The sequence below is a fragment of the Corvus hawaiiensis genome, chromosome 2, assembly GCF_020740725.1.
Source record: "Corvus hawaiiensis isolate bCorHaw1 chromosome 2, bCorHaw1.pri.cur, whole genome shotgun sequence".
NCBI lineage: Eukaryota > Metazoa > Chordata > Aves > Passeriformes > Corvidae > Corvus > Corvus hawaiiensis.
Genome location: NC_063214.1, coordinates 37,675,649 through 37,694,128, shown reverse-complemented (window position 1 = coordinate 37,694,128; position 18,480 = coordinate 37,675,649). Strand labels below are relative to the sequence as shown.

General features: G+C 36.9%; 1 protein-coding gene across 29 annotated transcripts in view; it reads right to left on the bottom strand.

The window, feature by feature from the left end:
* The window catches only part of DLG2 (discs large MAGUK scaffold protein 2), a 1,000,200-nt gene that overhangs the window by 223,611 nt on the left and 758,109 nt on the right, over positions 1-18,480 (bottom strand). For all 29 annotated transcript variants that reach the window (XM_048294433.1, XM_048294432.1, XM_048294434.1 and 26 more), the window contains one exon: positions 4,852-4,920. In XM_048294433.1, coding sequence (XP_048150390.1) covers positions 4,852-4,920 — 69 coding nt within the window. The remainder of the gene's footprint in view (positions 1-4,851; positions 4,921-18,480) is intronic.

The following is an 18,480-nucleotide window of genomic DNA, read 5'->3' as shown; positions in this document are numbered from 1 at the left end:
TCATACTGGAAGGACCTAAAAAAAGGTGGTTCAAATAGATTCTTCATTCTTCACAGCATTTAGCACAGGAATATTGGGGGGACAGACTATGTGCCGGTGTGTGTGATGGTTTAAAATCTGATTAATCAAATGAGAGAATATGAAATTCTAAGTGGTTGAAGGCCTGGAATATTCACATGCACCTTTTTAAAAGACTTTGAGTTCTGGTGAAACCAAGCTTTCTTTATATAGATTTTCTCTCATACTTCTACAGCTCTTGCTTCACACAAGAGTAAAATCTGTCTGTACTGCTCTCATCTATCATTTTATTGTGCTATCACTTCTATTGCATCTCAGCTTTTGCTTTTCCCCTTGTTACTACCCCCTTAGGTTTGGCAAAATCTTTCCATTATGATGTGAAACAACTCCACCCCTTGCTTGCTTTCCTCCCCAGCCCTCCCTCTCTTTTGCCTTTGTTGCAGTGTCCAAAGCACCAGGACCTGGCAGTGGTAGGGAGCTGACAGACCTTCCTTTCTTCAGTTCCTAGTCCTTCACCACCTCAGAGTGCCTGCACACACCAGTGTTGCACCTGTGTTACACACCAGTGTTGCACCTGACCCTGTGAGGTCTGATCCCTGGTAGTGACTTTAACTAGTGTTATCCTACTTTCAATTATGATAGAAAATAACAAAAATAAGGAAGCCTTCCTGTTATCTACTGCTATCACATTGACCATCACAGTCCAAAGGGGTAACTTTGCCAGCATAAACTGAAACAATGTTTTGGCCTTGTGCAGACTGTTCACTATCACTACCTATAATTGATTAGTGATTTATTATTTCATTTTACCAAGTATTGGTAAACTAACAACCAAGAATTCAGCCTTTAATAAGATGTTCATTTATCAGATCACATAGCAAAATATCACTTTGCCTACTACAGTTACTCTGTCTGTTTGAAACAAGTATTTTATCCATTTATTTGACTATGGATTCCTTAGCATTTCTTGTTCATTGAATGTGTAAAAGCAATGGTTTATTCTAATTTTAATACTGACTACAATTTTAATGCATTTATTCTGCAAACACCATGCCTAAATTGTCACAAACTTTAAAGCATATTTAATACGAGGGAACCTGTTGGGAGCCAGGCTTCAACCTGACTGATGCATGTGCGACTGCACTGGGTTATACAGGTGCAACTGTTTCTGTTCTGTAGGAAGACCTCTGGACTTTAGCAATCTTTCGTTCTATCTTTTGTAGAGAAATTAAAGCCTGCACACCAGGCAAGGTTTTCTGCTTGCAGATAGCAAGATGAAATTGGCATACAGGAATAATCTTTCTGATTTGATAAACTGGTCTGCATTTTTACCATGACACCTGACATTTACTTTAAATGCACAGGAGTCTGTCTCCTGGGTTTGAGAAACCTCATTGATTTCTAGAGAGATAATGTAGGACAGCTAATATGCTCTTTAGATCTATAAGGGATATGATTATTCCTGTCTGCTTGTTCATTTATCCTTTGTCTCACATAATCACTTGTCTCTCTTCTCTGTTCCAGGAGGTATATTAGTTACATGCTAATAATCAAAATAAATCCTGAAAACTGCATGTCTGTTCCACCTGCTACACCCACCACAGGCAACTCCATACCAGAAAGGTTTGCTTTGCACTTTGTTTTTAAAAACTATTGGTTCCATATTGAAACCACTGTTCTAAAATCTATTACTTACAGCATTCAATAGCTCTATTTACCATGAATGCTCCAGCTTTACAGTTTGTAAACAAAGCTGGAAGAGATGGAACTGCTGAGAGGCAACAGAATTGCACTATCAGAAGACAGGAAGTATTCACAGGCTCAGAGAATACCTAAAAATAGCAGTGCCTCTAAGCCATGTTTCAAAGTATCAATACACAGGCCGCTAAGATCAAGCATCTGAAATTACATTATAGAAGACACTTTGAAACACAAAGCAGTCTGTACTATCTGTCCTATTAAGAATAAAACTTCTTGTCCTTAGTCATGGTTCAAATGCTGTTTATTTGTGTATAAATATTTATATATATATATTTCAGATACTCAGTCACATTGATAAGTAGGTGTAATATTTCCATCAAAAGACTCGATCAAATTAGTTGAAATCCCAGTTTCTAGGAGTTGGCTGGTAGCATACAACATTCAGTTTAGTGGGGATGCCAAAAGCAGAGAGAATAGCTGTCAGATGTCACTAACATTAAAGCTTTGTGTGCTAGTACAGCAGGATTTCAAAAAAAACAGGGCTCTTTTCAACCAGTATTTTTCCTATTTTGGATCCTCACAGCTAAGATTATTCATCAAAATAGTTTCCAAAACCTCAAAAAACTAATATTTTCAAATTCAAACATTAGAGTTTTCTTGTTTTTTAAACCATGAAAATGAAACATTAGGGAAGTTGCTAATGATGACCTCAAACACCTCTGAAGTTCATGCCTTTATAGACGTAATAAATCTGTACACCTCACATACAGTTATTACACTGTGAAGAATATATGGCTTGAATAAAAAGGAAAAACAACCTTTAAAGACATCTTTTTTTTTCCCACCTAGCTACTCATTTTGTTGCTGGAACCTGAAGTCCACAAAATCCCTCTCTCACAAAAAAAATAAATTGTTTTATGTATTCATCCATTACCTAGTTGAAAAAAAGCTATTTGAGTTATTTAAAAATCTATTCTGGCCAGCTCAGTTATCACATATTCAACAGGGTGGAAAGGACTAAATGCCAGCAAATGCAATTCCCTCTGTATTTCTTTAACCCTTCCAAATTTAATTTTTCTTTCTTAGGACCCAGTAATTATATCACTTCAGTGACTCCACAGTCAGTGAGGGAGAGCCAGCATGCAGGGTACAAATGTCAGCATGTGCCAGAGATGCCTTGCAGATAAAGCAGCTGTTTACAAAGTGCATCTCAAAAGCAATATAGTGATTCTTCTAAATAGAGGATTCTACTGATAGGAACATGGTTCCTAAAAGAGAAAAATAACTTTATTTTGACCTCAAATTCTATTAGCTGTAAACATACTTAACAGCATGGACTCCACAAAACCATTATAATAAATTGAGCTTTAACATAATGAAATATTTAGGGCTGAGCTGATTATTCATTTCTGCTCAGCAGTGGAATAGGCTAACAATCCCACTTTCCTATGCGAAATGAAATATGATGCATTGTAAGTTCATTAGTACTAATTACAAAATGATGTTCCCCTACCTCCTGAACAACAGAAGACCTGTGGTATCAACTGCAGGTTTTCTGCACTCTAATGATTCACACACAATATATGCAAGTTGTCTGTGTGGCCAGTACACATTCTGAGATTTATCTAAAAATTCATTTAGACACATTGATTTCCAAATTTCAGTAGGAGTTTAAAGCTACAGGATGACTCCTGAATTGGTCCAGTAGACCAAGCCACAGATATCATAAGAGAATTTCCTTCCCTAAATCTCAATTGAGCAAATTAGTTTTTTTCTTCCCCTCTCCCTCCTTCTTCACCACCAAAATTGTTGAAGCTCAGTTTTATTTCAAACATCAATTTATTCATGAGATGATTTGAAGAAGAGTCAGGGGAATTTATTATGACTCTCTCTTTGGATTAGAGCTAGACAGAAGAGAAATCGAAAAGGAGAGTGTTTAAACACTGAGACTGCTTGTCCAGAACTTGAGTAATCTCCACATTTTTGATAGTCACAGCTTCACTGGACAAGACCCTGAGCAACCTGATCCACCTTAGAGTTGGCCCTATTTTGAGCAAGATGGCTGGACAATGATGAGAGCTTCATTTATAGAACTATCTTCCAGATGATAGCCCTAGAGCCACATGCACCTCTCCTGAATAATTCCATTATTCAATTTAATTTTCAATGAATAATTACCATAGCTGTTTTACGTATTTTAAATAAACTTATTTTAAAATCATAGCTCTAGATAAGAAATTAAAAATTGAGAGTTGTGAGAAAACCATTTCAGGCTTCACTTAGGACAGAATTATTTTACACATCTACCGCTTCAATTTTCTGCCTGCGCGACAGTACAGTTGTAATGGAAACTAAAAGACAACAAGATGGCATCTTTCCTCTGTGGAAACTGTATAGTCTCACTTTTATCACAAGAAAGAAAAGCTTTGAAATATGACCTGAGAGCAGCCAATGACAAGTTATTACCCATGCCTACAGAGTTCCACATTTCTATGTAAGGGGAGAAAAAAATCTGACATTTTTTTTAACTATGCCAGTCAGTGCAAACAAAATCTGTTCCTGTGTTAAATATCAGCCTTTCTAATACTGTAAAGATGCAAGAATATTAACTGTAGTTGTGAATTATTCACATTTTACACAATTGTTTTAGTTAAAATTGAGGCAGCTGTGTACCCAGAGCTGTGTTCTACAGTTAACACATTCATGTACACAGATATTCACCAGCACAGGATTAATATTTTCTATCAGTACTTCTTCATCCTTAGTTTTGGTTTGTCAAAAAGAACTCATGCATACATTAAGAAAACAGAGTACGACTTCATTGGGCATTTCCATGATTAGTGGGAAGATTTTACAGCTAACACAAGTAAATATTAACAATAGTCAAGTGACATGAATTTAAGAAATGGTATCCAGTGTATCTCCATGACAGATATTCTCATCTCCATAAAAACCAAACCTTTCAGTGTAAGTATCAAGAAAGGATCAGCACTAATTTGAATCTTCATTGCTTCCTCTCACAGAATTAAACACCGTGGTGTGCAACCCACATCTAATTAATAGCTCTGTGTATGTGGGTAGTTCAGTGGTATCTGACACCTCTACAGCAGCTTCAACAGAGAATCATCTTACCCTTCCACAGAAATGGTCCGCTGCAAGCTCACTGTGGGTGGACGTGTTGCAGTGCTGTGCTGGGAATGACTGTATGGCCAAGGAAGAATAAAGAAAAGCATTTGTTAAAGAAATAGAAGTCTCTCTTGCTCTTATTATCTCTAGCAATTTAGCTAATGCCAAAACAGATACAACAATCAGATTGTTTTACACGTGTCTAAAGCATTTTGACTTCAGTGATGCTCATCTGTTCAAAAAGGGAGTAATTGTACAATCTCTCTTGCTTAAATTCAGCTTTCATTTCTCATTAAGAGCATAAAATTAAGCGAATAACTCCCCCTTATCTTTCTTACTCATTTTAAATACATATATATTCACACACAGAGTTTAGTAATTTAAAATAACTTAAATGCTACTCATCCCACTAAATATACTAAACATACAATGCAAATTTAATTTCAGAGCAAAAGGTAAACCAGCAAATGATAATGTAATAAATCTAATTCTCAGTGTTTCAGTAAAAGAGAACATGCACTGCTTAGAATTGCACCTTGATGTAACTTCAACACTATTTCTATCAGATCTTAAGTAGCTTGAGTCTTTGCACATGGATTTTTATTAATATAGGACACAACACTTAGGAAAAACAGGATATTTTTCTAAGCAAAACACAGACACTCTGAAAGAAAAAGCTTTTTGATTGAAAGCCCTGAGGTCTAATGGCTTCTCGAATGGTCTACTGACATGACTAAGAAACCTGAATAATAATCATTATGTTAAAACTACACAGTATGTGCTAATTTCAGTATTGTACTATGGTATAACAGTATTGTAAATACAAATGGATAACAACAGAGCATCATTCAAAGGCAGTTTCGTGATAATAAATTGTACTCCTTATCCAAGACAACCTGTTTAAGTAAAATATTTGAAATCAGAAGCATCTGGGTGTATTTTCTTATTAGTTTAAATGACTACAGCACATAGTGAGGCTCAGTATTAATAATGCAAAGTACACAATAAAAATAAATCTTTATGTCAGATTTGTATCACTGATTCTAACTGAAGACTTTGTCTTGCTTTCAAGCTTTGCGTACATCTCAAGCTGCTTGTTCAGAACAAGCACATCTCATTTTCAATGGAAGGTACTTCATTTGACATTAGTGAGCAACACATCTATTTTACATGAGTTTCATCCTGTGGCATAGTCAAAACTGTCTGTCTGATAGAAAAGATGCAATTTTTTCTTTTTTTCCTGTGTAGCCCATAGAGTTGTGATGCATGCCACTAGACAAACAAAAGTTCTGCTGCCTCCTGGTATCTTCTGCTGTGACAGTTGTGCTCTTGTTTTATGTTAGTAAAGTACTGATCCTAATTGAGAGAAAGTTTCATCAGGTTTTTAGAAAAGTATATTCCCCTTCTAAGAAAAGCCACAGAACTTTTTATCTGTTTTATAGCAAAACTTATTCAGGAGTATCATAAGTTTCTGGGATCATGGTGTGAACAGAATAGCTGAGTTGGAAAAACACTGCAGAATATTATATGAACATTGGTTAAAATTTCACATTAAGTTTGCACATACAAGGCACTTCACACCTCACTCCTGCCAAGTGAGGGGCTCAGCTATCAGCAATATTCCACTCATTAGAAAACCTTTTCCAATCCTAGGGATTTGTGACACAGCATTCAAATGGGCCCTCAACTTCTTTCATGAAAATAGTTCTGAACTGGTGATATGAAAACTCATTTTTACATAATTATAAAAATCAAGTTTGATGCTTGATATAAACTTGTGCCTTCTAAGGAATCATCATGAATAAAATGACACCTGAAAGTCTAAAACGCAGTTTAGTCATTGCTTGACACAAGTAGCTATTGGAGACAGAAATAATAGTCTGATATGATTCCTAACTGACTTATTGAAAAGATAATCTCCTGGTGAGTTCTATCAAACTGATGGAACCAGCAGAAGGAAGCTGTTTTCATCACATGCTTAATACACTTGTGCATTTGCCATGTCTTTTGCAGCACTAAAGAAAATAAAGCTTCTGAGTTACTTTCTATGATGAATGCCTAAACATATCCCGATTGACATACGTAAGCAGCATAGTTTTACACTGACCGATCAAAGTATTCAAAATTTGACATTTAGGCTTAAAAAAATGCTACCATTTCTCTGAAATGATACAGAGTGAACCTCCTACCAGTATAATATAAAGTAACAATATTTCCATTTTACTACCCTGTACTACAGCCACACAAGATGGATCTTCCCTGAAGAAAAGAATCTTACATCCTGTAAAAGACCAGTTTTAACTTAAATCCATTTAATTTTAGTTCATTGAGACAAGGGAAATATACTATTCTTGTAAGATAAGTCGTAAGAGTGAAGGAACAAAGAATGAGATTATAAATTAATAATAAGGGGCAAAACTGGGAGCAAAGTATCCAACCTCTCTTTTTAATGGGTTTAAATTGCCTTTTGTTTTGGACTTATTTCTTAGGCAAGGTGAACAATTTCATGACTTCATTAAATACTAAAAATAGAGCAGCCTGGTGTTCACATATTTTTTAAAATATTTATTATGAAAATAATAATATCAGTAAGTATTATAGAAACAAAAAGTTGAGTAGCCAGTCTCCTTAGTTTTAATTCTGTTCTAGCCCAAGAAAGCTCTGAAGGTACTTTTGCTGGGTGGGTGATGCTGAAACTGGAGGCAGCATCATAAGCACTTCTTTCCCCATAGGGACCGCATGAACCACCACCTTCCCTTCCCAAATGACACTTCCACCGACACACAGTACGCCAGTGAAACCTCTAACTGGGATGAAACGATCATGTTAGGGAAATATTTAGTGTGTTTTAAACTCCTATAATGGAAAAATATGGAGAAACCACCCTTAAGGGATCAGCATGACACTCAAATCAGTTGATCCCAAAGCCTGTCTATTGCACTGACATTTGAAGAAATAAGGTTGTTACAATCCAAAATTTTTCCTCTTTTTTGTTTGGATAAAACCAAGATATATTGTCTTTACAAATAGAGTACTAGAAAAGTCATTAGCTTTTCTCTCTCAGCCTTCAACCTCTATCAACAAAGAACAGCTGTCCTGTATTTGCTATAGCCCTGATTTAGGAAACCTTTTGTTTCCATGTATCTTTATTTTGACAAGTCAAAACCGACAGCATAGAAGTTATTTGCTTCCTAAAGAAATTGACCTGCAACTTCTCATAAAGAAGCAGTGAAGCAGCCACGGCACAGGCTCGGTAGAGACCTCTCTGAACACTGGCTTTGGAGCAGCCATTCTTCAGCTCTCAGTTCTGAAACTGCCACACAGAAGAAAAATGTACAAACTCCACTTGTCTATCAATATGTTCTCTGCAGGAAAAAAAAAATCCCAAACAAACAACAACAACAACAAAAAAAACCAAACCCAAAACTAGAGCTCTGAGTTATTCTTTGCTGTTCACAATACTAAAAGAAAAAAGAGGGATAAATATAATATTGAAAAAATTCCACCAGAAGCAAGTGAAGGGAATGCTAACACTGTTTGTTTTTATGATGTATTCTCAGCATGCTGTTTCTTATGTCAAGGATTGAAGGTAGTGCTGCAGTTGTTTATAAAGCTTCTAAGCCTTTGATTTGATGGATGTAAGAGTTTAAGAAGGCAACGTGCTTTAATTCCATTAATGTGGGGTTTTAATTCAGCTCAGTGAAGTGAAACCAGCATTTCCTGATGCTGCCAACAGCTAAACGTCTAACTTAAATGAGTTTTTGCACTCCTGTGGGATTAATTAGAAGACCAGCAATTGCTTTTTTTTGGCATTAATTTTATCTCAGCTACAAATGGTTTGATAATATCCAGTACTGACAGTTACTGACCCATATTAGAAGTGTCAAACAAATCAGACAGTCTCCCATAAGAGGCAAATAGGAAACTCCAGGGAATAGGACATTCAACCCTGCTACCTTCAGATCACCCTCAGGTAACAAAGCCAGACATGAGATGTAACGCTGTTTTCATGCACAGGCACATGCAGTGAGGATTTTCGCAACATAACTCAATTTTTAAAATGGCATCTGTACATCTACTGTACAAATAGCATTGCTAGGCTAATTACCTACTCAGTGGAAAACAGAAAAACAACAAAATTAAGGATTAGACTGTCCCTCTGCCTACAAATATCTAGAATAAGGGCCACACTACATCTCTGTTCAGGTTCTCTGAGGTACTTTCACTTGCTCAACTAAAGTAAAAAAGCTTGCTGACTTATTCTTTCCTCCCTGCCTCCCTTCCCCAAACAGTATTCACAAAGAAGTGGTTAGCCACATTCTGTGACTTAAAGTATTTGAGTTATTGCAGCCCTAAACTAGCATCATTTAGCAATAAGGAAGAATTCGAGGTGGAGCTATGACTCAGAGGAATGCTTCGGCTCCTGGAATAAAGCTAATTATCCACCTTTGTTAGCGGTGTGCCTAACTCAGGTACCTGATCTTCAAAGTGGTGAAACATCCACTGACTTCAAATCTACTTCCCTATGGCTGAGGTAATTTCAGGAGATAATGATAACCTTTAAAATATAAAAATCTTGCTTCTTTGAGAGGAATTGTTCTTTCAGCTTGAGATAAAGTATTTAAAACAGCAGAAATAGTTTAGAATGATGTGGGGGGAACTGAAAGTAATTAGGAATGCTGTTTAAAGGAGAAGAGTGGAGAGGATATATTTTTAAAGCAGTTCCACATGTAAAGTTCCCATGTAGGGTAAATACAAACCTACAGTATTGTGAAGAACTCAACATTGAGTAAATTAGGCACAGTGAGTGAAAACTGTTAGAAAAAACCTAATCCAATGCTAACTGATTATGTTCCTTGTTCATATCTTCATATTTTGGACAGACTTTTGGGTTTTTAGAAGTAGGGTGCCTAAATATCCACATCATTCCAAGACATTTGATTGCTGCTAAAAAAAAGTTTAAGTCTTCCTACCAGCCGCAGTTATAATACTACTATTGTTGTCATTATTGCTATCATTATTATTTATGATACTGCAACAATTACAAGGAATTATAAAGCTCCTTCTGGGAGCTGAAATACTCCCTGATGAAGTTAGTTTGAAAATTGTACCAGCTAAGGACTGAGTTTTACATGGCAAAATATTTACAACAAGTGAAAAACATGCAGGTGTGTAGGAAAAAAAAGGGATAATGGTATAAGAAGGAAAATCCAACACTCTCAGTTGCTTAAGCACTATTGGATGGAAATGATCCATGAACATAACAACTGATTTTGTCTCTACAGTTGTGGAAGAGGATGTAGTTCTATTTTCATGAATTTAAATAGGGAATGTTTGTTCAGAAACTGCAGGGAACTTCCTGATGCAGTCTGTGTGGCCTCCCAATTACCTACAGCTCATGGTGCTTGGTACCACGCCCAATACAGTGCTGGGTTTGCAGTTCTGCATGGAGAAGGCAGCTGTTGCCCTCCTTCCTACACGATGCTTATGCACTTCCACATCACTAGTGACTTTTGCCATACACTCAAGTGTTGTGTCTCATTTCCTGTTACTATCACTCCGGATTCTCCCTGGCATTAGTTCATTCCAAGCATTACCAATCTGATGAATTGTACAGGGTGTAAGAGAATTGGAGACAGTTTGATTTCTCTGTGACAGAACAACAATTAGTTTTGCTGGGTAAAAAGAAATCATCCTCCCCAAAGGAAAACACAGGCTACAGTACAGAAAAACATCTTAGTCAGGTCCTCTCTAATGTATCAGAAACCAAGATGTACTTTAGAAAAAAACTTCTATTAAGGTTGTCCGGAGACACTGAATAATCTGAACATGTTGAAACACTTCAGAGGCAGAGTGCAAAAGCTTGTGGGATTGGAAGGGGTCATTCGCTTCTTCCAGTCATTCTATATGGCTGGAAGAAGTCATTTAGCTTCTCACTCAGTTTCTGTGTATATACTGGGTTTGCATGACAAGGTTTTGGTAGCCGGGGGGGCTACAGGGGCATCTTCTGTGAGAAGCTGCTTGAAGCTTCCCCCATGTCCAACAGAGCCAATGCCAGCCAGCTCCAAGACAGACTGCTGGCCAAGACCAAGCCCATCACTGACAGTGGTAGTGCCTCTGGGATAACATATTCAAGAAGTGGCAAAAAAGTGCAGCCAAAGAGAGAAGTAAGAATATGTGAGAGGAAAAGCCCTGCAGACCCCAAGGTCAGTGCAGAAGGAGAGGGAGGAGGTGCTCCAGGTGCCGGAGCAGGGATTGCTCTGCAGCCCCTGGTGCAGCCCATGGTGAGGCAGCTGTGTCCCTGCAGCCCATGGAGGACCCCACAGTGGAGTAGGCAGATATCTGAACTAGGCTGTAAAACCCACACTGGACCAGGTCTGCTGGCAGGACATGTGACTCTCCAGGAGACCCATGCTGGATTAGCCTGTTCCTCAAGGACTGCACCCCATGGAAGGAGTTCACGGAAAGGACGCACATTTGGAGCAGTTCATGAAAAACTACAGCCCTTGGGAAGGATCCGTATGTTGGAGAAGTTCATGGAAGACTGTTTCCATTGGTAGGGACCTCATGCTGGAGCCAGGGAAGAGTGTGAGAAAGAAGCTGCTGCAGACATAAGATGTAGTGAGCTCATCACAACCCCCATTCACCATCACCCTGTGTTGCTCAGAGAAAGCCAGTGCAGAAATCACGAGTGAAGTTGAACCCGGAATGAAGAGAAAGGCTGGGGGAAAGTGTTTTAAGGTTTTATTTCTCACTACCATACTCTGATTTAATTGAATTAATTTCACTGAGTTGAGCCTGATTTGCCTGTGAGGGTGATTGATCTCTCCCTGGAAAACAAGGATATGTGTAGTCTTTCACAGGGAGCATGTAGCACAATTTCCATCAATAGCTGCTCTGCGGCAGCTGCAACACCCAGCACTCACCACTGTCCCATAAATCCCACTTCTGATGGATTTCTAGAGCTGTGCATTGCTTCCATAATGAAACACATCATTGCACACAAATTTTATTAGGTCTCCGTGCAAGTAATGACACAAGTATGTGCACCGAACTTCCTTTGCAGTTTAAGCAAATGTCAAAAGACATTAGCAAGGACTTGAAACATGGGTCCACTTTTAAGGAACTTTGGCAAAACTTTGATAAAAATCAAGAGATAGCTCAGCAGTTTTAGGAAAATTCATATAGGCAATAGGAAGAATCATAAGATTTGCGATCCAAAAATACCAAATTGCACATCAGACATGTATTTAACAGTTGCATTGTTGGGGGAAGACAAAAGAAGAAAAAAGAAATTATTGGGTAAGTTTTCCAGTAAGGAAACTGCTCCTATTGTCTAAAGGAAAAGCTCATCTAATCTATAGTCTGTGAATACAGCATAAATTCTGAAATACTGTAAACTAGTCAATTATTCATAACAATGCTAACGGGCAGCATACCTTTAGTCTCAGAAAGTGTTAAGACCAGAATTTTTAGATGACTTGGTTTATTACTGTCAATAGAACTGAATGAAATGCATTTTTGTCAAAACACAATTTTGTGGGAGATATGTACTCAGTAGGAGAATAAGAAAACAAATGGTTAAACAAACACTTGGAAAATCTGGAAAACCTCACATTTTCATGTACTTTTCCACTACAGTCCATAGAAGTTCATCTAAAGTTAGGAATTCCACTTTAAAGACCATTGAGAACTCCCTTCAGGAATCAGAGATTCCTAATTCCAATCCAGGATCCAAAAAAAGGAAGTATAATGCAATTTTAATACAGAACTCTGTCAGAGCAACCTTGTCATTAACAAAATGGAGAGAGATTATATCCTGATGGTTACACTGCTCTTGCAATACTGAATTTGGTGCCTAGAAAAACCTTGCTTCGCTTTCTCTTCTCAAGGTAGGGTTGACTTTCTTTGCACTGAAGATGACACTTGAAAAGTAATTCATAGGACTTTTGTACTTCATCTCCTTGTTTTAAAAGGAGTAGGGAAATCATAGATAAGTAAGTCTAATAACAGACTTAAATTAACATCAACCCATTAAACTAATTTGCGAAGTTTCTATCCCTCTCCATCCAAAGAAAAACAAGCACATAAAATTCTTTTCATGCTGGAGTCATTGCACTAAATTTTACTCATTTAAGATCAAGTATATGGAAATTAAAGTGATTTAAAACAGCAATGAAAAACTGACTGATGCCAAACCGTACCATGCCATTAATAAACATTTCTAACTGTAATGAGATTCTTTATTATATCTGCATAATAAAAAAATCCTACAGAAATTTAATATTGTGTAAGACCACGTTCATTTTCTCTGTGCTTACTAACCTTCATGTGTGTATTGCAATGACTTACAGAAAAGGAGTACACTCAGCTTCCACCAAAGTGGCTGATTGAAACAAATGGGACCATCACAATAGAAAGAGCATTAATTTACAATTTAAAATTCATCAGAAAAGCACACTTCCTACTGCAGTTACTCCTGATACTGTGTTTACTGCACCTGTGTGGTACCTTCTGATAATGTTATCCCTCCTGTGTGGATATACATTATCTCTGTGCAAGCTAGGAATACGGGTTGAAAATGTCTTTTTTTCAACAGAGCAGAGGTGAGAGTGTAATCCTACTTAAGCTGCTGTTTAGTCTCACTTCCTCTGTCATTCAAAGCAGCCTAGCATGCAAGTGTGCATGTGCAGCTATATCAAGCACAAACCCAACAATCCTAGAAAAATACACACAGAGAAAAAAGCAAATGCAGAAATAACATAATGCAGACAACATTCCAACAGAATACTGAAAACCAGGAATGGCAATTTGAAAATGTAGAAGTATAAAGACTGTATTGTCAATACAAAAGATGAACAGTGAAGAAATTCAACAGTTTAAACTCTTCTGCTTCTAATCTAATCTATATGAACCATGATTTTTGAATGTTTTAAATTTGATAGAAGTTGGACTTAGCAGCTCATGGGAAACATTGAGTGTCTTACATCACGGGGTCTAAGGATGAAGTATACACTAAAATTAGATATGAAAAAAAATTTAAAATGTATTAATTTTTCTCATTCTAGGGTTACTCCCAGTGGGAGTGTCAGGCATAAGCATCTCCCAGAGAAGATGACCGTAATACTATCTAAGCACATTAGTAATTAATTTTGCCTGGCTTTGATTATAGGCCCTAGACTGGATTAGATGAATGATGCTGTATTATTTACTTATATGTTCCATTATGTCAATCCTTATATTCATAAACAGATAAATAAACCACCATTTATTAAAAGAAGGTTATTAAATTCACTCTTTGAAGAGATATTTAGCTAATTAAGAGAGAACTGTGAAAGGAATTTATCAAGACTTCTACTCTATGCCTGTGGCAGTCATTAAGGTGAATTGTTTAGTTACAAACTTAGTAGATAAATCATTGGAGTAAAACATTGGAAACTGGTTTTAAAAGGTCTGCAAAATTAGCAAGCGTGTGTGCATGAATGAGCTGATACACAGCCAATTTGTGATCCTCCTGGTGACTAATTTAACATCACTAAGATAAAATAGTGTAAGTTCTGAACAATAGCCTGGGTTTCCTCTGCTAAACTTTACAAGTATTTCTTACAGGTTAGGGATCATTTTGTATAATTACAACCTTCTCATCAGTCAGCCAGCAAACCCAAGGTCCTTGGGTTATTTCAAGGTTACTTTAGTGTAAAGCCACTGCTTTACTGGTCTTTACTAGTGTAAAGACACTGCTATGTTTCTTCTACTTTCAGGTTTCATTTACTAAATAAAGAGCTTCATCTAGAAGTAAGTCTCTCTTTGCTGCTAGCAACTAATTACTTCCCTCTGCAAGTATTTAGGTACTTTGGTTCTCACATGTTTTGGCCAGAACCAGTTGCACTGGGTCCACTGAGATTTAAAATACTGGTGATTAAGAGAAAACATCTGAGTAACAGACAGGGAAGCACAAGGAAACATGAATCAATCAATAGTCACAGTCAGATTTATACCAACAACTCATCTAACCTTAACTAGCACTAAAACCAGAATTCCATTGTTTTTTGTCACTACAAAAAGAAATAGTCACACGAGGAAGCTATTTTGGAACATGAGTATCTTGTGCCCATATTTATCCTGTGCACATGAAGTGAGCTATCACTGCAGAATTTTGCTTCAGCTCTTCATGTGCTATTTTTGAAGAGAAATCAGTTCTGCTGAAAACCTCTGAGTTCCCTGAAATCAGTGAACACTTCATATATGAAATATGAATTATTTGGATGATAAAAAAACCTATGGAAGATAAGCTCATGCATTGGATGGTCATCCTTATTTCCAAATCTTGGATTCACAAGAAAGTGCCATGGCAATAGGCTCTTGTGTTTAGAATTCCTTTGATACACTACTTTATTCCAAGTTACACCTCTCTTCCAACATACCAGGGAAGTCTACTATTACAGAAAATACCTGTTCAAATAATCATATTTTTTAACCAGTGGAATTCTCCAAATACAGTTGGGTAAATACACATCAAGAAACCCAAAGAAGGTTCTGTCACTCATTACTCTGGATATAAAATGAGAACTTTTGTACCCAAGTTAAGTGGAACAGTTTCATTCCTGTTTCTTTCTTCTGGGCCAAAACAGGCCTGGATACACTCTACACTTTTGAAGCATCTAAATTAATTTAAATTTGTGTCTTATTATTAAACCCATGATAACTACTGTAGCTGCAGAATCCCTTTATATACAGATCAGAGACTGCAACACATCAGCCCCAAACAAAAACTCTTCCCTTTAAATGTAGATGCAGAATGTGTAAATTAGTGCTGGAAAAGATTAATTATTTCAATGTATGTATTTCACTGATGGCAACCCAGACCTGTTAAATATTCTTACAGTAAATGTTACAATATGCACATCTCCAGTTGAGAATAGAGGTAAAACTGTCAGCATTTTTAAGACGAAAATACAACATAATTTCTTCTCACACGGAATTTCAGCTTATTCTCTACATAGAGACTGGTCTAAGCCTTAAGTGAGGAAACACTAGTATCATTTAAAGTGAATTTATTAGGACCTATTTTGATTCATTTTGCTTTTCTTGTTAGAAATATAAAGGGTCTTTACAATACTACCAAATTCCTGGATATTGGTTAATCAGTCTATGAATCAACGTTCCCAATTCAAATGGTAGCTTCCACCTTTTTCCACTGATTGATTTTATAACTCAAATGAAGATCTGTTAAAATTTCAGAATGGGAATTACACTGATTTAAATTCATATGTACAGTACTAAAATTTGAAGCTGCGAAAAGTACTCTTGATTTCTATTCTTTGTTTGCTGTCCCTTTTGGCAAGGGAATCTGAAGCTTCCTAGCTTCACTGAGGATTTCTGTTAGGAGCTTAGTAAAGCCATTTACTCTCTCCATTTCTTCATCTCTAATAAAACCAAGACAAATGAGATGTCCAGACTCTTGCAGGGATTGGAATATTATTAAGGTAGACAAGATGAAAACTGTGTGCAAGCTGAAGAAATCCTGTCATTTTTCAAGCTGCATCAATGTTACATTTTTGTTAGTTGAAACTAATTAAACGGATTTCTTTCATTTTAAAGTGGTAATGCAAGAATAGCAGAACTGGAAAATTTAAACATGAAAACATGAAAGAAATTAAAGAAACCTGATGTGAAACACTTACAGCATATTCTATTTTACTGAAGAGCATATTTACATCAGTTTTTTATAAAAATCCCCTTTCTTATTATATAGTGATTACTTAGAACCACAACTTTATATTGCAGCATTGTATTTTGAAGTTTCTTGATGAACAACAGTCCATGCTACTTGATTTATTTAAGTCAACAGCAAATAGATTTGCCATTCCAACAATTTAGGAATTTATTTACCATGGAATGCTATTCTTTAAGAAGGATACACAGTAGTACAATCCAAATACATTGAGGCTTTTTGAGAAATAGTTGTGATGCTACAAAACATGATGTCATGTGGCGTGGCAGTCAGCCCTGACATGAAAACTGCTTAGAGTATTATGTTGCCATGTTTATTCCTGGTTTAACTCTAACAAAGTCATGTAATTCTCCTGCCTTTGCTGAGATATGATTTGGTTTTGGTATTGTAATGATCTTCCTTTGCAGACATCTGCTGTCTAATCCCACTTTTGTCAAAACACAAAACTCTACTCTTGCAATTAAATCAAATCACTATGGTATTGTACAAGATTGTATAAAAAAAAATAGGAAAACTAAGGAAAAGGAATCAGTTGAACATGATTCCTGTATTCTTATCATTGTCAGTATGGTTTGAGTCTTTGATATTTTGTTCCAAAGAACAATATGAATACCCTAGCTGAAAGACCCATTTCTGTAATCCGTGGCGTACCAATGTGAATGCTAACTGTTGAGTGATGACTACAAGAACTATCTGTGAAACCAGGCAAAATCCATTAGGAAAAATACACTCAAACTTCCATCAGGAGTAACCTTCCTCTCTTTGTGTATTTCCCTTTCTAAATCCTGTAGACATACCAGTCAGGAGAAGTTTCATTTGAGCCTCAATAGTCTAGGCAGCACCTATGATTTCAATGACAATCACGAATTCATCACTGACTTCAGATATCTTTGTTACACAAGAATTCTTACACACTTTGACTGAAGTAGGATAATAAATGAAATGGTTGTAAAGGTTTGATATAAAAAATGAACAACCTCCACTCATACTGCTGCATATGAACTGTCAAAATCGAATTCTCTTCTGCATGGTACAATGACAGCATTACGTGAGTTTATGTCCTACCCAAACCTGTATGACTTCTGCTTCCAACCAAGCCTGCACAGCCATGCTCTTACCACAGATACTACGTAAGTTCTCCTACCTGCAACTCATAGTCACCATACCTTGAACAGGCTCAGAGTTCTGATTATAGTTTATGCAATCTTCATCAGATCAGTAGCTGAACTGTCTACATGTTGCTAATTATACCCAAGTCAGCTATTAATCAATGTGGGCATTTATTGGAAGCAGGTTATTCTGCTTCATCAGCTAAGCTGCCTTGGCTGGAACCCACTCAGGACTTTGGTCTTGCATTGGGCTGCACAGGGGCACTGTACTACCAGTGAGGAGTAGCAAGTGATAATTGGCTTCCCTACTGTGTACTCCACCCGTGTGGGCTTCAGTGCAGCTCAGCGCACATCCTAACATGCTCTCTTTCTACACTATGATGGTTTCACTCTGCTTTTTAGGAAAGCTCGATTGCAGATACAGTCATTACTATTTAGGACTCACCTGCTAGAGTTGTATTCTTTTCCCTTCTTCCCACTTCATAAGTGTAGTGATTTCAACATCATAAAAGCAAGAACTATAATGATCCTCAAAAGAAAAAGCAAACAACTCCAATTATCTGTGAAACGATGCATTTTCTGCATGGAGTATTGAAATACTCTGGCAAAAGACATTGTCTATGCATCTCCCTGGGGACTCTAAAGTATCTCTTCATGTATTTCCTTAACAATATTGAAATTTCAATTTTGAAAGTCAAACTAGAAGTTCCCCTTCCCTTTGTCAGCTAAAAAATGTATTTTAGTATCTTGTCACTTTCACTGACCTTGCTTTTTCTGCAGTAACAGTAGTAG